We start from the raw sequence: 23,579 nt of genomic DNA on the forward strand, positions 1-23,579 counted from the left end.
TTTTCATGTTATGGGTAGAATGTGCTTAGTTGTGTTGGCTCATGATGGTTGGCCTGTCGATGTGTTCCAGGCAAGAATATTGGCTTTTTAGATAATTGGTTATCTCACTATGTTGGATGACGACAGTTTTGCCCAGACCATGTTAAGGACTGGTTCGTGGAGCGACCACCCATGAAAACTATACAACCACAAGCATGGTATGGGACGGACCTAGCTCAGTAATTCGCTATTCTCTCAGCATTGTGAAAATTATTTGGTGGTATGGGGATAGAAGGGTGTACTTACTAGAACTGTAAGGCACAAGAGGGGTTTTATGGGGTGGAGAGTGTACTCCACTTATGTACGGTGGTGAAACTGCAGCGGGTCAACACGTGCTGAGCGAGGCATTGGAAAGGTTTTACAGTGGAATCCTGGCCGTACACCTTGAAAGTGTGTAAGTGTTTGATCGACACAGGCAACAAGGAGGAGACGTCATGTGGGTAAAGTGTACGACCTCTGCAGAGTGAAAACTGATATATCAGTCGTGCTCACGGTCACGAGCGACATGGACTCCTCACATGATTAGTCGGGTGGTTCATAGGTTGGTTTTGGGTTGGATCTGATGGATCACAGTGGTGGAAACTATGATTCCAGTTAACTTTATTTAGAGGTGGTTGGAACCTCAGTTGTGGAGCAAGGTGGTCAGAACCTTGGCTCTTGTCTTAAAAGAATCATTCACATAGAAATAGGTTTCTTTTATAACTATTTTACTACTAAAATAGCATTTATGCAAATAAACTCTTGAGTTAAACCTATCTTGACTTTTGGACCACATGTTATATTTTTTTCCCACACTTGCTGAGTATTCCATATACTCACTCTTGTTCTCTCCCCCATAATCTTGTTACTGCTCAAAAGGTGAAGACTACGAGAAATTCTCAGAAGATGGAGCTGAGTTCTAGGCAGGTGACTTTTTGGTTGTTCGCCTATGGAGTTGGGCGTCATGCTAAATTTATTTCCGCTGCGTCTAATCTTCTATTAGACCCTTGGGTCATTGATGTAATAAAGTAACATTGTAATAATGAATATTGTATCTGTTACTCACTTATGATGTCACTATGTGTATATAACTTAATCCTGGTATACGTGTAGTTTATATTCGGTTTGGTCTTAAAACCGGGTATGACAGAAGTGGTGTCAGAGCCATATCGACCGTAGGACGCAAGCCTAGATAGAAATGGTAGCATGTTAAGGGTTTAATTTATAAAAACTATATTTGCAAAAATTTTGTTTACCCTTATGCTTCTTTCTATTATTTTATTGAATATGTTTTACTAATACTCTCTTGTTTTCAACCTGTAGATGGCTCGCACTAGGTAGACTGCTTGCGAGGCCACCAACGACTATATTCCTCCCCGCGCCCTTGCCACCCTTGCACCTAACACTTTAGTTGGACCCAACCGTGTCGTCACTGTTCCCCAGCATGAAGACAAGAAGCTCTACCACTCTAAGGGATTGGATTCAGGGAAGGCACTGATGATGCTGGTGGAGATGTTGTGGCGTCTGGAGTACACCAAGGTCCCGTGTAACACGGTCTTTGTCAGCATCATCCAGGACGTAAGGAGTGGACTATTGAGGTGTGCATCTACGGTTCTCCAGAAGGCAACGACAACTATGAGATCGTGGGAATTCACAAGGCAATGGCAGTCTAGGCAAGCTTTGAAGCAGGGATTCGAGCTGCAGCAAGGCAGGCACTGGCTCACATCTGTGAGCACCCCAGGAGCACCTTGAGAGGGACTTCCTATGACTACTTTCCCCGTGAGGAGCGTGGGAGCAAGGACATCAAGGTGAAGTCAACCACACACGAGGAGAGTGGTATGATTCATGAGCAGGTTCTACTGCACTGCATGAGGACATGGATTAGGCTTTGGATGAGCTTCAGGACACACGCGAGCATCTTCGGGATGTAGAAACACTGATCAGGGAGCTGCAGAAGAACCTTAATGGGATGTACAGCTCTTGAGACTCTGAGGACCAGTCCATTCACTCTCCCTCTTGCAAGAGGCTACGCCGCAGTGACCCTTCTAGCTCGGAGTCTTCAGGGGATGCCGACCAGTCAGTTGATGGACCAGCCACTGGATCTCGTGCTTATGATATCACCGTGAGATAGTTTTAATAAATTGTTAAGAATCGTTTTGCTTGTTGTAATAAGTGATGATATGTCTGAGTGTTAAGTTCACTTAATTGTGTGTGTTCGATGCGAGCTGTGGGTCGCCTTTGGCACCTTGTCCACAGCTGTATCCCCTTTATCATACTTTGAGTTTAATTCAGTTGAATCTTTTCCTTCCAACCCTACCTTGTATCTTTGAGTTTATCATACTTAGCTTTTTCACTCTTGTTTCCAATCTCTCTTTCCAATCTCCATCAGATGGTGAACACGGACGCTTGGAGGAACGCTGGCAATGCCAATGCCAACAACAACAATACCAACCAGCAGTTGTTGAACCCACCTCCACAAGTCAACGTGGAGTAGTTGTTGATGACGCAGACACAGATTCTGCAAGGCATGGATCGAACTATGGCAAATATGCAGCAGTCTCCAACATAGATGCAAGCCCCTCCTCCACCGCAAAACAAGCTGGGGGAATTTATGAGAACCAAGCCACATGTGTTCTCTCAAGCTATGGAACCAATGGATGCAGATGATTGGTTACAAGCTACAGAAAAGAAACTTCAGATAGCTCAATGCAATGATAGAGAAATTGTCTTGTTCGCCTCACATCAACTCTCTGGACCAGCAGCAGATTGGTGGGATGCTTATACTAATGCACATGAAGATCCTCAAGCCATTACTTGGACAGAGTTTAGAAATAGCTTTCGTATTTTCAACCTGTAGATGGCGCGCACCAGGCAGACTACTCGTAAGGCCATCAACGACTATATTCCTCCCCGCACCCTTGCTAATATGAACAAGGGTTCCCGATCTTCCGAAAGGTTCTGGTAACTCTCGATTTGGTGGAAACGAGACACAAGTCGATCCGGCTTCCGAACAACACGATCCGAAACCCCGCAATCGCAGCACCACGTCTCCTCTGGTTATCAACCGGCGTTGCACGGTTGACCTCGCCAAGAAGGCTAAAATCCTTGCCTGCGAATCGAAGAACACAAGCAAGAACAAGGAAGAATGCAACCAAATTGCAGATGAATGATTAATCTCACGAGTTGGGGTCTCACAAACCGACGAAACGGCGAAACTGTTCTTGACAGAATAATCTAAGCAAAATCCAACCCTAATTAGGGCGGCGGCTACTGTATATAAAGGATTAGGGTCGGCCAAGGACCCCTAGACGCGTCCCTAATGGACTCCAACACGATACATGGCCCAACGGACCAAAAAACGGTGACGCAGCACCGGGACAGATTCTGGACGCTGACTTGTTTCGACGTTTCCCGTTGACTCAGAAGGAATTTGGACCTCAAACCAACGCCATTGGTTTCCTTATGAAATTATCTTTCCAACCATATGTGAATCGTCGAAAACGGAGTCCGGATGCGTCCTGGGCGTCCGTTTTATTGCTCGCTGGTCCTGGAGGCCGAGGCTGATTCGGACTCGAGTTGGACTGGACCTCCTGCTGTTGTTGGACGTCCTAGCTGCTCCTCCACGCCTCCAAGCCTTCCTCTATGTGTTTCCTTGTCCTCTCCATGATTCCTAAACAACACATAATCATTAGGTAGTAATCTATTCTCAAAATTATATAAAGAGTTGCTTAGGAACGAGCTCACCTCTAAATTTAATTGTCGTGCACGAGCTCTTGTGATTGGACCTTGAAAGTTCAATGGAGGATCATTGTATGTATCCGAGGGAGTGATGTCCTCATCACTTGCCACCTTTGCACCTAACGCTTCAGCTGGACCCATCCGTGTCGTCATTGTTCCCCAACATGAAGATAAGAAGTTGTACCGCTCTGAGGGATTGGATGCAGGGAAGGCGCCGATGATGCTAGTGGAGATGTTGTAGCATTTGGGCTACACCAAGGCGTCCATGTACCACGGTCTTTGTCAACCTCATCCAGGACGTAAGGAGTGGATTGTTGAAGTGTGCATCTACGGTTCTCCAGAAGGCAACGACAACTATGAGATCGTGGGAATTCACAAGGCAATGGCTGTTAGGCTTGTGCGTTGCTGTGGAAGGCACCGCCTTCGGCGGCTGTGGGATGGCGATAGGACATTTGGGTTGTTGGTCAGCCTTTTGATGCCTGAGGTCGTACCATGGCAGACGCGCTATGCCTAGCGATGCTGACCAGGAAGATCCGCTGAAGGGCGGTGAAGCCATCGTCACTGCCGGTGTGGCCACTGACGTGCGCCTCGATGGGAGGGAGGAGGGTGTCGTTAGGCTAGTCTGAAGGGAGGCACCGATTGGGGCTCTGTTGCAGCAGTCGACCGCCGCAATGGCAACGGCACCATGGAGGACGGGGTGCGGGTGGCCCGCGAGTGTGGAGTGAAGCATGAGTAATGTTGAGCTACTGCTATTGCTGCAGATGCTGAAGTGTAAGAAGCGGTAGCGGTAAGTGGCGCGACAGTCACGGTGAGACGAGCGGTGCCAGGCACATGTCAGCACAGCACGATGCAGCCCGTCGTGCCTTCAGGCCGTGCCTAAGCCTCGTCGGAGGCTCCTCGTGCCAGCCCAACACGGTCCGAACATTTTCTCATGCCGTCCTAGTACAACTCGAAGCCTGAAAGGGGTGTGCTGAGCCGACCCGACACGACCCAAGTTCCAGCTCTACCTTGACATCAGTTCCTCTCTAAATCTAGTCCCCGACATATCAACGACCACATTCTCTCTCAAGACACATCTACATATGAACGAAACCAACAACCAATTCAGAGCACAAGTATACTCTCCAAACTTGACTCAGATCAATCCGTACAATATCACTTACACGAGTATATTAAATATATCAAAATCATAAATATTATTACGCTATCACGAGCATATAAAAACATATTAGGAACACATGTGTATCATCTACGCTATAATACTAGCTTACTTTACACTTTTACCAATTGTGAATTTTTTAGCACACATGATCGGTGGTCATGGCTTCCAGCCGGAAGGTCACCATGCCGCGCGCGCCAGCGAATGATCGACTCCTTCTCAGTCCCATCCCTGTCAGTTCAGCTGCGCGTCTCGGTTGGCGACGCAACACGCGTGAAACCAGTCAGGTTGCACATCGTTTTTCGTTGATCGAGTCAAACAGACGTCCCGCGCCATGGAGTTCTGGTACACCACAGGCCAAATTTCTCTTATTTTTTTCTCTGACGTCAAACTACACACACCACAGCCAGAGACAGCCTTGCTGAGGCCAACTGACCATCGATCATCGCGTGCAATTGTTATACGGCCCATTTGATTGTCCAATGGGAGGCAGCAGTAGTGAATATTAGACCTAGGGCGTAGTGTTGTCATGGCTTACAGCAATTTCCTTGTGTTTACGTCAGTACGTGCCACTGGGGTTGCAATTGGGCAATTGCCTTCAGGGTAGGGTAGGATAAATATACGATGCCAGTGTGGCCTTCGTCCACAAGCAGCCGAAGAAACACACAAGTGCAGAAGTGAGAGAGAGAGAGAGATGAGGCCATTCCTCTCGGCCATTGTTCACCCCCTCCACCTCGCTCTTTTCCTCCTTGTCATGATACTCCACCCGTACATGCCTGTGGCCCTGACCTCGCGCAACCTAACCACCGGTGACACCCTGATGCCACCAAGCTACATCACTAGCCCCTCCGGCGACTTCGCCTTCGGTTTCCGCGCCCTTGACTCCGACACATCCAGCTTCCTCCTAGCAATATGGTTTCACTTTGATGGTACAGTCGTTTGGTTCGCCACAGACGCGGGCTCAGGCTCCGCTGTGGTTGCCGCAGGGCAGTCTGTTCTTAGCCTCACCGCCGCCGGCCAACTCTCGCTGTCTGACCCCGACGGCAACACTGCATTATGGAACCCTATCCAAATCTATGGCTCCCTTCTCGTGCTGCGAGACAACGGCAACCTCCAATTCATTGGTGCCGGTGGTAGCCCTGTTGTCTGGGAAAGCTTTCAATACCCCACAGATACTCTACTCCCAGGCCAGTCTATGCGCCCTGGAACAAATCTTCGGTCCAGGAGAGCAGACATGGGCTTTTCCCTCGGCCATTTCAGCTTCAATGTGCAGAGAGATGGAAACATAGTCATGTACATGACGGGCCTACCAGGAGACTCCAGCCCCGTTAACGCCTACTGGAACACCGGTACTTCACGTGCTCAAGACGGGAACACGACCCTCTTCTTCGACGTCGAGCCTGCAGGACACCTCTACTACATACTCACGGATGCCAGTAAGCACAACTTGACAACCCCCCAGTTCTTGCATTCCACCACTAGCAGTTTCTACCAACATGCCAGGCTCGAACCAGACGGCATCTTTCGTGTCTACATCATCCCCAAAAGCACCACCATTGGCAACGCCACATGGGCTATCGTGGATCAGTTACCAACTGATGGCTGCAAAACAATAACCACTGGATTGCATGGTATGTGCGGACCGAATTCATACTGCATATATCGTACTAACAAGCAGCGCATCGACTGCGAGTGCCCAATTGGTTATGTCTTCGTGGACCCGCAGTTTAGGTACAAGGGCTGCATTCCAGCATTTCCTCCGGACAGTTGTGACGGGAAGAACCATTCTGCTGAGTTCAAGCTCATGGAGTTGCCCAACACAAACTGGGTAAACTCAGTATTCTACAAGAGGCACACATTAACAACAGAGGAGCAGTGTCGCAACTTGTGCCTGAATAGCTGCTTTTGTGCAGCCGCATTGTTCGATGGAAAAAACTGCTCGGAGATCGGGATGCTCCTAACTGGGTGGCAAACAAATGACACAACTACAAGGACACTGGTGAAGGTGCGAACAAGAGGACCCCCTCTTCAGATACTACCTTATGTAGTCATTGCTGTCTTAGCCATGCTATTTTTGGCCACTGCTTGCATCCTCTTGGGGTATTGCTATATTACCAAGAAAGCAAGAAAGAATTTGCTAAGTGCAAGAGTTTTCACTCGCAAGGAGCTCTGTCGAGCAACCAATGGCTTCGACAAGTTGTTGGGCCAAGGGGGCTTTGGCAAAGTTTACCATGGCTTTGTTAAATCTCTACAACCACCTGATGTTGCAGTGAAGCAACTTAGCAGCATAGATGAGTACAGAGAAAAGGAATTCGAGAATGAGGTGCAGTCAATTGGTCGCATCCACCATAAGAACCTGGTTCGAATGGTTGGATACTGTAAGGAAGGGGTGCACCGAATGCTCGTGTTCGAGTTCATGCCGGGAGGCTCGCTTGGTGAGTTCCTCTTCAAGTCCGAGAGGCCGTCTTGGAGCTGGCGTGCTGAGGCTGCAGTAGCCATTGCGAGGGGGCTGGAATACCTACACTACGGGTGCACCTCCCAAATCATCCACTGCGACATCAAACCTGACAACATACTATTGGATAGCAAGTATGCCCCGAAGATAACGGACTTTGGGATTGCCAGGCTCCTCGGCGACAACAAGGTGAAGCAAACAATCACTCATGTTCGAGGTACGTTAGGCTATCTTGCACCGGAGTGGTTCAACAATGAGAGGCAGGTGGACAGCAAGGTGGACGTGTTCAGCTTCGGCATTGTGCTTCTAGAGATGATCTGCTGCAAGAAGCACCCGGACCAGGATGGGCCACGACGTGACGACGACCACTCGGACCTAGGCATGGCTGTGACACTAAGAGCCTGGGTAGCGGACCTGATTAGAGAAGACAACATTGAGCGTATTGTGCAGGGAGACAGCGACGCCCTACAGGACCTGCAGAGGGTGGAGAGGTTCGCGCGCGTCGCGATTTGGTGCGTGCAGGTGGATCCGTCGACGAGGCCAACGATGCGGAACGTGGTGTGGATGCTGGAGGGTGCCATGGATGTTGACCCTCTACCTGACCCTCCAAGGACTCTCGACTTCTCTGCGACGACCCTCTCCGCTAGCAGCGGCAGTGGAAGTGGAACCCATGATCACTCCAGTAGTATGACTGAGTGAAAGCTCTTGCAAAGTGCGCCCTGCTCAGGAAAAAAAAGGGCTTTTGTGTATGGTCTTTGCTAAATTAATCGAGGCTATTTGTTTGGACTACTTAATTGATATCTGTATGTCTGTATATGTGTCTGGATGTCAATTTACTTGTGTCGTAGTCATGAAACGGCAGTCCTGGAGCTGTATATCAGTGTAATTTTCCCCCTAATTTGTAGCCATTACATAAGACATGAACAGTGACAACAAACACCATGACGGTACAGAGTCATATAGGGGTTGAAAGATTTGGTATGTGTCTCACTGGACACCAAGTTACCGACCATCATGGTCGACCTTAAAAACTGTAAACTTTGGGTCCCAAATTATCGCACTACTCCCTCGGCTCCTCGGAAGCGCAAATATTAGACCATGCTCACTCACCAACATACGTTGGGGGCGAGATCTGGAGACGTCATTGGACTCGGGAGCCCAGCCGGCGCTGCTGAGGCTTTACATGGGTTGGGGCTCGTTCTGTCATGCTCCTCCGGTCCGGCCTAGCGAGCTGAAGCTGGACTTCGCAAACTAGCACATTGGATCAAACAACCGTTTATTAATTAAGAAAATATAAAATTTTATAGTTATACCTTTGCAAGTAAGTCGATATGTCCGAGTGGTTAAGGAGGTAGACTCGAAATCTACTGGGCTCTGCCCGCGCAGGTTCGAATCCTGCTGTCGACGCCTTTTTGTACTTCATTTTTGCACTTTTCGCTGCTTTTTTTTTTTTTTACTCTTTATCTCTTGGGTGAAAGAGTAGCATATCACAGAAGCTACGAAAGGGAATAATCCAAATTGAGGACCGGACTAATTTGTCGTACTTCCACCACATGTAAATTAAATGACGAAGTACTACGGAAAACAAATAAAACTCCACCACTCAATAATCCATAAGTGAAAAGCTTGCATTTCGTCAAAAGAAAATAATCTAGCTAGTCTGGTGCACTGCTGCTCTTTTGAAGCCTGATCACCTCATTTATATAAACTGGCCAGGACACAAGAAAGTGTCTAGCATCATGGATGTTGCTGTCACAATGCAAATTTTTTTTTTTTCAAAAAAACGATAAGAGAGTTGCCGAATTATATTAAAGAAGGAGAAAAAATAAATACAAGTAGTTCAGCTTGACTCGACAAGTCCAACCGCAGCTAAGACTACAAGAGTTCCAAAAATAGCAAGAAGGCCAAAACCTTCGGTAACAGATGACTAAATACTACCAAAAGCCTGCACCGCAAGCAGCAAAAGCATCACACTCCACAACCTACCGGGCACCCAAAAAAGAAAACAAGCATCGGCTAAGACAAAAACCACACCCGGTTCCTTTAATGAATGTCTTCTTTTATTTTCATTACAACTGCCTCTTCATCGTGGTTTTGGTCTTGGAACACTCGACGATTCCTCTCCTTTCAAATATTCCACTAAAAATAAATAACTCCGCCATTGAAATCTTTGCGGCCTTCCTTGTTGATTCTGTATCTTGCTTTTTGCCATCACCTTCGGATATTGGAGAATTCATTTAAGGCCAGCGCAATGTCTCACCTGCACCAATGTGCGACCAGTTGCCTGTCACAATGCAAATTGCAACTCCAAACTTGCGACTACCATATTTGCTTTCGATGTGCAACCTCCGTCGTGCAAGGTTTGGCGAATTCGATGTTGGACGCTTCCTCTATATATCCTCCGCCAAAATGCGATATGTGCTAGACTTATAGATGAATATAAATATCATGGGCATTTTTTTCTCAACCCTGTCAATGGGAGTGCCACACATTAGAGCCAGCAAAAATTTTGTGAGCCTGATATGATGTCGCGGAGACATTTAGAGGCGTCACCATAATTTTAGTATGACATACTTAGTTCCTAATGTTTCTAAAGCAACTTCTTAGAAAAACGACATTACTTGTATCTAAAAATTGTCGTTATTCTTCAACTTTGTTTCTCTAGTCCTGCAAAAAAAAATTGATCAAAGTACCGAAACAGTCAAAAACTTGTGAAAAAAAGAACACATGGATGCATTATTCATTATTCACAAGGTTTATTGATTTGTTACAAACATACAACGGGAACACATATTACAGACACTTGAGACCTGACAGGCAAAACATTGTTTTGAGTAACTTACACATAGTGTTAATCAACAAAACACCAGCATATAACACAAGGGAGCTGAAAATAAACAAGTGGATAGGATCTGAAAGCACAAGCCAAAATTACCATGTTACCCAATTACATAGTAGTGTTTAGCAGTACAAAGTAGGTATTACACATTTTGAGAATTAATACCAATTTCAGATCTAAGAGTCTTGCAGGTTCATCATTCGAAATCAAATGATGGCAAAGAAAACGTAACAATCCCAATATGGTCTCTAGGTGGGCCAATTCAACACTATATTTTCTAACATATGTCTATAGTATTGATATGATATTACTATATCTATGAACTATGAAATATGATTATCAATTAATATATATGTTAGTCTGTTAATCATTATTGTTTCACATAATAATATGAGATAAGAGATCATTTAGAACAACATTATAATAAAATTAAGAGCTTCACGAACAAATGGCATGCTTGCTAACCAATGTAAATAATAATTGTTTAAGAAATCAAATAACATATTATTCAAAAATATATAAATGATTATCTCTAGGACATATAATTTAGAGTTAGCTACAGTATCACGGCCGGTGGTGGTGGCCGCCGGAGTGATGTTTTCCTCGCTGTGTAACATCTCGCTTCCGATGTTTTTCAGATTTCCTCTTATTTTTCATGTAGCTAGACCCCAACTACAACTACCTCTCGGGAAAATGACATCAAGCATCGGTGCTCTTGCTGAGCTCTTTCTCTTGGACCTCTCCAACAATGGCCTCTCTGGATCTATACCACCATGCATAAGTAATCTTACGCAACTAACTTCCCTCGATCCTCATCAGGTAGTTATCCCTTGGATGGAGACATCATATCCCTGCAACACTTGGTATGCTGGACAATTTAAGGAAGCTCGCTTTAAGTTTCAACAATTTTACTGGGCCAATACCTTCTAGTTTGGGGAATCTGACAAGATTGGGTTATATTGATCTTAGCTCTAACAGTTTGTCTGGCCATCTTCCCCATTTGGGATGCTCCATAGTTTGACATTGGTGTATTTTGTTGACAATAACATTAGCGGTTCCATCCCAACAAGCACTGGAAATCTGAGAAGATTGGAATTCTTTAATTTCCGATAATGAAAGCACGGTTTGATGGAATTAATTTTGTCTTTAGGAAGTCTTAGTCATATAAGAAAATTACTAGTACTAGTATACGCAAGTATTAGCATACATGATCATGTAGTGCATGTGTTTGTGCAGTAGTACATGCACAAAGGTCCAGCGCGTGCATGGATTTGCATGGTTTCGTGACGCAGGAAGGAACAAGTCAAGAGTTTAGTTATGTGTTAATTAGGTAGGTTATTGTTTAGGAAATAAATGCAGTTTGGGTGGCTAGTTGCCGTTTATGGACCGTCACTGCTGCAGAATATCTTATTAGTATCGGTTCAAAATCGTTATTAGTGACGGGTTTTGATCTGACACTGATTACTCGGTACTGATAAGTAGTGATTATTAATATCGGGTATGAAATCGGCACTGAAAATTACTATCAATGTTAATTCTATCTACGAACCGATACTAATAATGAATTAACGGTCCCGGTTCCATATTAGAAATCGGCACTGATACCGATTATCACTCTCGGTTCTAAAATAGAACCGGCACTGATAGATATTTGTCAACCAAAAAAATTACACAATCTAAAATGCATCACATGCACATGCATCCATTCTTCTAACGTTTAAGTCACGATAAACACTTAATACATTAATTCAAACTACAGGCATTTCTAAAATTATATCAAATACCATTACATGCATAGTTGATATCTAAAGTTTCAACTCCAAATATTACATCAAAATGATTCAGTGCATAAATAAGTGCACTAGCTGTTGCTTCAAATGGAAGTTTCATTGGACTTCTGCAAATAACGAAATTGTTACTATCACACTGAAACTTAAGGTGTGACGGGTAATTTCCTTTCCGGATCTTCCTGCATTGAGGACCAAGAAATGTGTACCCTCACTGTTGGACAAGAAGATACAAAATTAAAGTCAAGCTACGATCCATCTGCATCCGAGTGTTCCATACAGATAAAGAGCAATAATATAGAGAAAAAACTTAATATTATTAAAATAATCCTAGCTACAAACTACAGATTTATGTCACAGACTATTTCAGCTGCATGTAACCACGAGAGTCTAGAAGTCATTGCAAGTACATCCTCATTCTATTCAAGCACTTTTAATTTAAAATACATGTAGTCCAGAAACATGTATCCAAGTTGCAGGTTAATCAATTGTAGAAGCGCATAGACATCAGATCTTTCAGCCATAAGTTTTTGGTCTATTTTGGAGCTTGTTGCTGTTAAAGTGATATATCCTTCTATAAGAAAAGCAATGCTAAAAGAGATAGTGATCTTCATTTTATTGTTATCAGCTAATGTGGTCGTCACCATAGATGGTGTGCCACCAAGGTCCACAATAATATCATGTAGCCACTGTAGATGAGGAAGCATCTACATCAATCGGTATGTTAGTTTCTGAATTTATTAACTGCAAATTGCAATATTAACTGACCTTCTTATAATTTATAGTAAAGAGATTTTCATCTCTAAGCATACAGATGTATCTAGGACAAGTCATAGATACGTCTACATATCCAGAGAAAAAAACGCTAATACCATATCAATCGACGCATGTAGATAATCTCGCAATGATGTCAAGTCATCAATTGCAAAACAAGAAAGTACCAAACTAGTTACTCATTGGAAAGTGATGATAACATCTAAAACACCAATATAGCGATACACATCTAATATCATGACATACATATCTAATAATAAGTCAACATATTTTAAACTAAAATACATATCTAATTTCAGGACCTAAATTGGCTAACTAAAATTACTAACTAAAATTTGCTAACTATAATTTACTAACTACAATTTGCTAAATACAATTTTCTAACTTGAATTCGAGAACTAATCTAGGTATTTCGTGACCCTTCCAGGTAGGAAGGAGATATGCCATTGAGGATCTGGAGGCCTGAGTACGAGGGTGGTCATCTGGAGCCGAGCGGCCAGATAGGATGGAGTGACTACCTCCATGCTACTTAGATCTACGTCATCCACCTCCACTACCACTGCTGCTCGTCATGGGGACGTCGAGGAGGCGGCGGTGGGCCAGTTCGCGACGAGGACGAGGAGGTGGTGGCGGGCCGACGCACGACAAGGATGAGGAGACGGCGGTTGTCGGTGTATCAGGAACCGGGGGTCCCTGAGTCCCGAGGCCAGGCCAGCCGCCCGCCACGCGTCACCATCCTGCGAGGTCCCTCCAGCGGGATGAGAAAATTCTAAGTTCCGGGAGAAGGTGCTCGGGGCCACAGCCTCTGGTCCCCGAGCACTCCAGTTCCCCGATGACCCGCAGAGTCCAAGTACCGGGAAGAAAGTGCTCGGGGAGGTGCCCGCTCGCCCCCAAGTACCCTAGTCCCCCGATGGGCAGAAGAGCTAAGTGCTCGGGAGAGAGTGCTCGGGGCTGCACGGGGCAGCCCCCGAGCGCTCGGTTCCCCGAAGGTTCTACCAAAGTGCTCGGGAGAGAGTGCTCGGGGCTGCACGTGGCGGCCCCTGAGCGCTCGGTTCCCCGAAGGTTCTGCAAAAGTGCTCGGGAGAGAGTGCTCGGGGCTGCACGTGGCAGCCTCCGAGCACTCGGTTCCCCGAAGGTTCGCGCGAGGGTACCTGAAGCCCTGACGACCCAGAGGGGCCCACCGACGAGGTGTCAACCAGTCAGGGGTCCAAGGCCGCATTTAATGGGCATGCGCGGCTTGACATCCTGACATCCCTAACTGCTCCCGCTGCAGTGTCAGTCCCTGCCATGCTTTGGCAGGGGGGGCGTGGGTCCATTAATTACACGGGTCCCGTCCCGTATCATCCGGGGTATCTCGGAATAACATTGCCAGGATCAAAGCGTTCCGCCTGCCACCCTGCCCTGGCAGAGGAACAAGACAGGGTGGGCGCGCCGGGTGCCTCTGTGGCTGCTCGGTGGGCCCTCTCAATGGCGCTAGGGCGTCCACAGTGACGGGTGGTCGGACGCGCGCCGCGTTTTTCCACCGCCCCCGTCACTTCGCCCAGAGGGAATGATGACGCCTTTCTCAGTCGTGGCGTCTTGGAATATGTGCCCATTCTTTCCCATTTGGGGTATGTCGCGGCCGGCGAGTGCATAAAAGAATGGGCGGACAGATGAAAAGGAGATAGACCCGAACACACGAGAAAACATCCGAAGACAGATCGAGACAATCGAAGACATCATCCGAAGAACACCGCAAGCGAGCTTGAGCAGAGCTAGAACAAGGGAGCCTCAAGCTCTCAGTTAGATAATATATTCTTGTAACCAGACATATCCCGGAGGGATCCCTTTCGGGGAAGGATATTGCATCCACACAGGAGTAGGGTATTACGCCCCCGTGCGGCCCGAACCTGTCTAAACTCCGGTGCATTTATTTCTCTTTGCACTAGGTCGACCATCCCCCACCACCGACCGCTGTATTTATTTCCAGTTCCATTTATTTCTCCGACGAACTCATTCAGGATCATCCCCCCGGCCGAATCTCTAAAAAGGGGTCTCTCAGGATCCCTGCGACAGGAGTTCATCCTCCGACAGCGGTCGACGTGCGATGAGGAGGAGGAGGCGGCGGACCAACGTACGACGAGGACGAGGATAAGGAGGCAATGAGCCGACGCGCGATGAGGAGGCTACAGACGGGGAGGAGGCGGCGGTCGGGAGGAGGAACGGCATCAGGCTTAATGGAGCAAACGAGGAAAGTGGCTAAGTGCTGAATATACATATAATATAGACATCAATGCTGGTTCTAGTTCTTATCGACACTGATAGTGACTATCAATATCGGTTCTTAAACTTTCATACGCGAGTAATAATTGAGGTGCTAAGAATTGGTACTGAGCGTGAGAGTTTAAGAACCGGTACTGATACGTTAACCGTACTGGTTATACTTGAATTGATATTGATAAGATATTACTTATAATCTATTCTGTAGTAGTACGTATAGAAGAAAGCCTACGGAGTTCACGGAATCCAGAAACCGGCCGAGTCATCGAGGTTTGGTAAGAGTACTAGCACTGGTGCATGAAGTCCAGATTGTGTACGTGGTGAAGTCTGGCCGGTTAGGTGCTGGTGCTTCTGGCTATAAAAGAAAAGGCATGTAATAGGAACTGTGCACGCCGAGAGATAGAGAACGTGAGGGGAAAAAAAGAAAAAAATAGGCTAAGCTGCCAAAGTCTTAGTAAACTTGTGTGTTCTTACGTTCTCCTGTTTCTGTAATTGTTTGATCTAGTGAAAAGCCAACACAGCTGTTCCATTTCTGATATATAGAAAAATAAGGCGATTAATATTCTTTAATCTATCGAACAATGAAATCACCGGCTTCATTCCTGGAAGCATAGGAAAATTAACGAGGTTAGAGCTCTTCGATCTTTCCAACAATCGAATAAGTGGTACTTTGCCACCAGGATTAGGATTCCTAGTTAATCTCTTGCATCTAGACTTAAGTGGCAATCAGTTTATGGGAAGCATTCCACCTCAGATCGGACAATGTGGCCTTTTGTCATGGTTGCGCATATCAGGCAATACCACTAGAGCTTGGGGAGTGTACTGGCCTATATGAGCTGGATTTGACCACAAATAATCTAAGTGGTTCAATTCCATCCCGATGACTCTTCTGAAGCTTTATCAACTGTACAATCTGAATTTATCATTCAACAGTTTGAGTGGCAGATTTGGGGACATATCTCTCCCTCCTCTCAGACCTTGGTTTCTCTTGACTATAATATGGATATCTGTGGTGACCAACGGTATGGCCTACCACCATGTGAAGCTCCAGAGCTTGATGGGAAAATAGAGGGACAAAAACGTAATAAACATCTTATTTTGGTGCTACTTGTTGCTTTTGCTCTCCTTTGCTTCATTTGTCTTGGCGTGATAGCTATTTTCGGTGGAGAAAATTAGCAAATTCATTAGCAAAAGCAAGTCTGGAGATATTATTTCCAGATGGAATTTCGACGGGAAGATTGCATTCCAAGACATACTTGATGCAACAGAAAAAATTTGATAAAAAATATTGCATTGGCATTGCAGGATACGGGTCTGTCTTCATAACAGAGCTGGAGGAAGTAGTGTCTTTGCTGTCAAGCTGCTCCACTCAGTTGAAGATTACATCGACAATTGAAGTGTTGACAAAAATCAGGCACCAATTCAAGCTGTATGGATATTGTTCTCACTTCCGGTGCAATTTTTTTGTATACGATCCATTGAGTTGCATACACCAATCAATTCACTTATAAGCATAAGCTATAAGGAAAAATGAACAATTCAATTATATTTTAACATTCCCCCTCACGTGGAGAAAATTGACAAATTCATTAGCATAAGCAAGTCTGGAGATATTCTTTCCACATGGAATTTTGACAGGAATAATGCATTCCAAGACATTTGATGCAACATAAAAAAATTGATAAAAAATATTGCATTGGCATAGCAGGATACAAGTTTGTCTTCATAACTAGGTCCGACAACGGGGCGGATCGGGACCGATGCAGCAAGAATATACCCGACTCGAAATCCGAACCCAAAAAAATTCGACCAGTCTCCGAAATCCTTAATGGGTGAAAACCCACCTTCGATCCCGAACCTGGCGGGGACCCGAAACCCGACAGAGACCCCGCTCGTCGAAGCGGAGGCCTCGGGCGCAGCGGGCGATGGCGGGTGCAACGGGCGACGGCAGAATGCAGGATTGGATCGCGGCCCGTGGGTGATGGGATTTTTTAGGCACCTACGAGTGAATTTTTACCCCTGACCCTGACCCGAATTCATTTCGGAACCCTAACCCATGACCCCCGCGGAGTAAAAATTGCCCCCGTCCCCGTCGGGTCTAAAACCCATGGGGACCGACCCGACCAACCCCGTTCCCAGCCTTATTCATAACAGAGCTCGAAGGAGCAAGTAGAGACATGTGGCTACATAGCCCTAGGTACATGGCATTTATTCTTTAATTAATATTAGAATACAACATGATTTAACAACTTTATACAAGTAATTTCTCCTGATCTTAATAGTTTTATTTCTTTTAACAGAATTGTCATCTACTACAATGGTGTTAACGGAGAAGTGTGATGTCTATAGCTTTGACGTTGCCCTAGAAGTGGTGATGGAAAAACACCTGGAGATATGCTACTTCCGTTCTTTTGCCGAACAGAGCAACACACAAAGCTCAATATTATTGTAACGCCAACAAGCGACGAGGAGAAAAACATCATTGTGGTCGTTCTGGTGACCTTTGCTTGCTTGCAAATCTGCCCAAAAGCCTGGCCAACAATGCAGCAGCTATAGCAAGCAGTTACAAACAGAAGCTGCCCAACTCCAATCATAAAGCCCTTTCGTCAAGTCAAATTACAAGATTTGCGTTATTTCTGTGGCGTACAGAATATATGGTGGCTTGTAGTCTCCAGATATAGTTATGTGGCTTATGCGTTTGTATCTTGTCAATTTTGCATACACCAATATATTCAACAATGGACATAGATATTGGACAGATGGTACGTAAATCTTTTATTGCGGCAATAAATCATCGTGAAACGTAAATGTAATCACAATTGCAATAAGGAATAGACCAATTTTTTACTTCTACGAAATGAATCACTGTTCGTATTTTTCTTTACTAAGTGCCAAAGTTTGAGTGTACATGAGCTTAAGCTCTCCAGTCATTATGTGTTGATGTTACCTTTTATTAAGAAGTACAGATCTATCTCTCATTAATGCGATTCTGTGATACAAATACACGAAGTAAAAAATTGCTGGGAGCGCCACTATCCTTTACTCCTCGTTTGCAGCTCTCAGGAGCTCAACCCAGGTTGTGATCTTCTCTCTAGGCTTGTTCTTCAGCTGCCCTGCCATCTTTTCTGTGGAATCAATCTTTTCCCAGCCACTGAATGGCACATAACGGATATTCTTTCGTTCTAGGATCTCAAGTAGTCCCGTTCTTCCTTGCTTCTTCAAATCAGATGGGAACGTTAGCACACCCTTTTTATCATCTTCAAGGATGCTAGCCACCTGTTAGTTAACCCATAAACAGAATAAATCATATATAGCCTATCAAAATGGCAACCAACCAATAGATATAGTTACAGTTCTAAATGTGAAACATTTCATTTGAAATTTTGATGGCCTCGAGGTTTCCATTCTCTCTGTGTGACGAACATGGAAAAGTAACTATTCTTCTGACAGCCATACTAACAGACGCTCTATATGAAACTTGGATAAGTTAATGTTGCTGAATTCTGCCAAAAAAAAAGTTGGTTGCTGTGGAATCAAGCTACTTCAGGGGTTATTGTCGATGTTTGTCAGAAAAGAACAAGCAACAGCACCTCAGCACAGGATACTAAGTAGCACTCCGATTGGGTATTTGCATAACTTCTGCAGCAAACTAACTTCCTGGGCTCCACAGATAAGGGATGACAGACAACAATGGAATAAAGGTACCTACTGTTTCTTCAGCACAGTGGAGATTTGTTGCAACAATCCCAGTTGGTCCTCTCTTTAACCATCCTACCACGTACAGTCCAGTTTCCACCGTGGCAGTCTCTGATTCACTGCTCAGGACTTTGCCCCTCAAATTTGGAACAACTCCTAAAAGGAATTGAGTATCATCACACAAATACAATTGCATATACTCTTCATGGATCAAAAACGAAAATAAACAGAATATAGAAGCTCCAAGGTAGCAAACAAAAAAGGCAATTTTATGCACCTCTGTTTTTGTCGAAAGGCAAACCTTGCACAGGCAAGGATTTGTATCCAATGCTTTTCAAGACCAGACTAGGAAGAAAACAGTATATTAGATGGATTTTAAGAAATCAACGGGGTTAAGTAGCCATAAAAACCAGGAAAGCATGAGCAAAAGCACTTACCCACATTTCAGGTCTTCAAACTCACCAGTTCCAACTGCCACCTGCTTCCCAGTTACTACATCATCTACGTAACAAACAAGAATAATCATCAAAAAGCTCAAGAAGAAAATGGTCAAGAAGATTCACTTCTACACCTGATACACCAGACCTTTTAAAATTGTCTTCTCAAGTTGAACAGCACCAACCGTTGAACCATTTTCTGAAGGCATGAATCTAATAGGTCTTCTAAAAAACACAAAGTGAAGCTCCTTTTGGTCATTGTTATTGTTGTCCTTATGCTCACTTGCAGCTTTAGACAGCAACTCATAAACCCTTCTTCGGATTCTACTATTCCTCATCTCCTCCTGCAATCAGATAGCAAGCTTTCCTTTATCAGAAGCAAGATACAAAACAAGAGAAGGTGAAAGGTAGCTAGGGAAGTCAATTCACGGGAGTGTTGAAAGCAGAATATCCAAGTAACGAGAGACATATTTGAGCAAGAAGCCTTATCACGTTGTGGGTTTGGAAGTAAAGCAGATAATTAGTTTGTACTATTGCAACTACTATCTCATATTACTTGTTGCACATGACACGAAATAATACAAAAAGTTGATTACAATCAGCACAAAACGTCATAAAATGGCCCTAACTGCCAGGAGATAGCAAAAACTCCTGATCCCTGAATTAGCCAGTTTTCAGAAAACCAGGATAGTCTAAAAAAATCAATTACACAGCTAAAAGAAAAAGGAGGAAAAAGTTACAGGTGGTAATGCACTTTACAGCACAAACCTCATCTGCAGGTGAGGTCACGAGATCAGCCTTCTTGATACAAACACGAACATTTTTCAAACCTGCATGGACATGATTTCAAACTTAGAATTAAAACATGGCAATGAGATGGGCTACTATAAAAGTACAGTGTCAAATGTCAAGCATTGCAAATAGTCAACAATAAAAAACAACCTAAAATTTCACGAAGTTCCTTTGCTGTGCAAGCTGCCTGTACTGGACCCCGTCGCCCGACCAAGTATACCTTCCTTTACATGCAACACAAATTGCAAACTATGTGTTATGTTATCATCAGCAATATATGGAAGCAAACTAGAAAGTAAAAAAGAAGCCTGGTTTCAATACTAAAAGTGGAAAGATACCTTATCGTGCTGCCACGTAGAGAATCCAATGCATAATCAGTGATATCAGTAGTAGCCAACTCGGTTTTACAGCGTAAAAGAACACGAGCAACGTCAAGAGCTACATTTCCCTGCAATTAATCATGTAATGATAACGACTGGTATTGCATTCATAAATAGTACTCAAACAAAATTAAGGATCATGAGCAACACAAGTTTAAATAAAACTATGGATGAACTGTTTGTCAAGGTTAAATAAAAGTGTGCCATTGTGAGTCAGTTCTCTTGGGCCCAAGATGTTGGTACTCTGTTTAAACTTTAAATGCTAATATCTTCGAAGCAAGATCAAAATATACCTGACCAAGGACGACAGCGGAACCTGTGCTTTTCAAATCAGGAGACAAGTCGCGCATGTCTGGATGTCCATTGTACCACCAGACAAACTCTCGAGCTGAATGAATTCCTTTCAGATCCTAGAGTACAATGATGATACTAGAAATAAATAAATCCATCTAAAAAATGAAATAATCACATCCACATAGACAATGAAGATGATAGGATTGTAAACGCCACATGCACCCTGATGCCTACTTCATACAAGCTACATTAATATTTGAGGAAACGCTAAAAAAGTCTCACAACAGCACTAAGATTACAGTTAAAATGATGTCTCTGAACTGTGGCACAAAGATTAACAATAGAAGTCAAAATAAAGTCGTACCTCGCCAGGAATACCAAGTGACCTATCACTTTCTGCACCATAAGCAAGAACAACCTGTTGATCAGTAAATACTATCTCAACCATTTACTTATATAAGTTCTTCATAAAGTCATAATAGGAAAAAGAAGGATATTTGCTTCAAGCTTAAAACTTACAACATGATATGTTTTGCGAAGCTCTGAGAGAGATACATCCCTTCCCAGTGTTACATTCCCAAAGAATGAACAGCGACCATTTGCGGCTACACGAGAAAATTGGTTTACCACAATCTGTTGGAATGTTTAAGGTAATGAATAATTTATGTTGTGTCATAAGCATGAAGATTGGAAACGAAGTTACAATCATATACTGATAAGGCAACATGTTGCAGGTGCCAAGCAGTAGTTAAAATTAGTAACTGAGCAATACAAGAGCTCTGTATTTTATGAATGAACAAATATTGTCCTAATCACTAAAATGATTCCACAGGTGAGGAATTAGGAAACAGATCACCAATTCTAAAGTCTAAACCAGTATTTTTCACTTAGTTGCAGTTGCTGAAAGATAGACGGTTGATCGAGTTTTAGTTTCACAATAAGGCAACTAAGCTAGCTCACCTTTGTTTCCGGATGATCTGGAGCCACTCCAGAACGGACTAGGCCAAACGGCGTGGGCAGCCTATCAATGATATCAACTTGTGCTCCTTCACGACCCTTCAGCATCTGCTTACTCCACCAAAGGAACAAGCAGTAAACACCACCGAAGATGCACAAAGAAACAAATAATTATCGAAACTTTGATGAACATATACAGCAGAGAGCTTCAAGTGCCTTGCAAACATGGCTCTACGAAAATCTAGTTCAATGAAGCCATCTTGCACCTTCCGTCCTTTCACTCAGTTTAGCATTGGATCTTTATACAGCATTTTGTTGTAGATTCAGCACATTTCACAAAAGCATTACTAACCTAAATAATCCCACCATCAGGCTTACACCAAAGCACATGAATTAACTATGGATATTCGGACACAAACTAGAACCGGAGTGCATCACATTTCATAGCTAAATACTGACGAAACGACCAATCTACTGAAAAACCGAGGAGCACATCCCACAGCCAGGCCATACGAAGGAAGAACGATGAGAAGCCAGAACATAAGCAAAGAGCCAAGAACCGTGCAACCCCACATACCCTGTCGGCAGTGTAGAACCCAGCGGGGCCGCTGCCGACGACGCAGACGTGGAGCGGCTCGCGCGCGGAGGCGGAGAAGGCCCTCCTCGGCCCCGGGGATAGCAGCGGCCGCAGCCTCCCCGCGCGGGAGAGGAGCCGCAGCCCGCGGGCCATCTCGGGAGCGTCGCCCCGCGTGGGCTGGCGGTCACGCTACTCAGGGTCGGACGGGAACTGGGGGGGGGGGGGGGGGGTGGCGGAGGAGACGTGGGGGCGCGGCTTCCCCGGCGGCGGCGGCGGCGGCGAAGTGGCCCGACCGATTCTGCTTTGCCCCCTTGACGGCTTTGGTCCCGTTGGAAGCCCAATCTGTGCATCTCGCTCTACGATCTGGGCTGGGCTATTTTTTCAATGATGGGCCCGAACGCAATGGTGCCTACTGGGCTTATTTCATGGGCTGGTTCTCTCTTTGTGTTGACTTTTCATCCGTAGAGATCTTTTTACACGTGCTGAATAACAAGGCATAGCAACTCGCATTGGAAAAGTCAAAGCAACGGTTCCTCTACACCACATGGGCAACAGTCACTTGTTGTGATTCTTTGAATCCACTCAAAAAAAATTATTGTGATTCTTCCGAAAAAAACAGTGAGTTGGATCTCAATCCAACATTCTGGATCAATCCTATGAGAAGTTAATTATTTTTTTTACCACTTTTACAAATTGTAATTATACTCTCTCACTAACATATAGATCTATCTGAGCCACTGGCAATGAATTAAGTGGCAAATTATTAATCACTCACTCAGAATGATAGCAAAAAATTAATTGATCCCTAGATATAAAATAAGTTACCACCCGCAGTCATCTCCACCCCCACCTTGCCTCCCTGCCAGCGACCGCCTCAGTCACCCCTCGTTTTCCCATGCATATTTTCGCTAGCATCATCCCCCTCTCATGCATGCGACATGGAAGACATCACCGTCGACCATCAACGATCTATAGATGATTCTTCCCACCATCAATGATATAGAGAAAATTCTTCCTGGGAATTACATAGAATCAATCAACCAGATTCTTTTGCATTCATGATCTAGAAAAGCAAGGGCAGAATTACAAAACCCTTTCTTCATGGAGATCTTCACCATAGCAACTTGGGAAAATTGGAAGCAAAGGAATGGGCTTATCTTTCAGCAAGTGAGGCCTTCGTTTCATATCTGGAATTCAAGCTTTGTAGATAATGTAAATTTGCACGTGCATAGAATGAGATATCCTCTTAGCCTCAGTGTATCTTCTTCCCTCAGCTCCATCGTATAGCTCTCTTATTCCTCTCTTTTGTGGTCGGTTTACCTTCCTAGATAGGTTTGTACAGTTTTCCTTTCACCTTTGTTCTTTCTCTCTTATATTACCACAATAGGAGCTTCTGCTACTATTTTTCGATTAAAAA

The 23,579-nt window shown here is 44.6% G+C and overlaps 2 protein-coding genes and 1 non-coding gene across 5 annotated transcripts; 2 read left to right on the forward strand and 1 right to left on the reverse strand.

The window, feature by feature from the left end:
- Window positions 1–5,687: 5,687 nt before the first annotated feature.
- Window positions 5,688–8,069, forward strand: LOC133923159 (G-type lectin S-receptor-like serine/threonine-protein kinase LECRK2). The gene has a single exon (XM_062368595.1). The coding sequence runs from the start codon at window positions 5,688–5,690 to the stop codon at window positions 8,067–8,069; it is 2,382 nt and encodes a 793-aa protein (XP_062224579.1).
- A 626-nt stretch (window positions 8,070–8,695) lies between these two features.
- Window positions 8,696–8,777, forward strand: TRNAS-CGA (transfer RNA serine (anticodon CGA)). The gene has a single exon. It is a non-coding gene; the product is annotated as a tRNA-Ser (tRNA).
- Window positions 8,778–17,949: 9,172 nt separating this feature from the next.
- LOC133922283 (NADPH:adrenodoxin oxidoreductase, mitochondrial) lies at window positions 17,950–22,401 on the reverse strand. 3 transcript variants are annotated; one of them, XM_062367541.1, is made up of 13 exons: window positions 22,163–22,399; window positions 21,589–21,693; window positions 21,148–21,261; window positions 20,993–21,046; window positions 20,628–20,744; window positions 20,293–20,402; window positions 20,105–20,178; window positions 19,931–19,992; window positions 19,311–19,506; window positions 19,163–19,226; window positions 19,003–19,070; window positions 18,739–18,881; window positions 17,950–18,305 (listed from the first exon to the last, which is right to left on the reverse strand). In XM_062367541.1, the coding sequence occupies exons 1-13, from the start codon at window positions 22,313–22,315 to the stop codon at window positions 18,069–18,071; spliced, it is 1,497 nt and encodes a 498-aa protein (XP_062223525.1). In that variant the 5' UTR covers window positions 22,316–22,399; the 3' UTR covers window positions 17,950–18,068. The 3 variants fall into 3 exon arrangements, with proteins under 3 accessions (XP_062223525.1, XP_062223526.1, XP_062223527.1); XM_062367542.1 differs by having other exon boundaries at window positions 22,159–22,291; XM_062367543.1 differs by having other exon boundaries at window positions 18,162–18,305; window positions 18,735–18,881; window positions 22,163–22,401.
- Between the last annotated feature and the right edge of the window lie 1,178 nt (window positions 22,402–23,579).

Source organism: Phragmites australis, chromosome 6 (genome assembly GCF_958298935.1).
Source record: "Phragmites australis chromosome 6, lpPhrAust1.1, whole genome shotgun sequence".
In the NCBI taxonomy this organism is placed as follows: Eukaryota; Viridiplantae; Streptophyta; class Magnoliopsida; order Poales; family Poaceae; genus Phragmites; species Phragmites australis.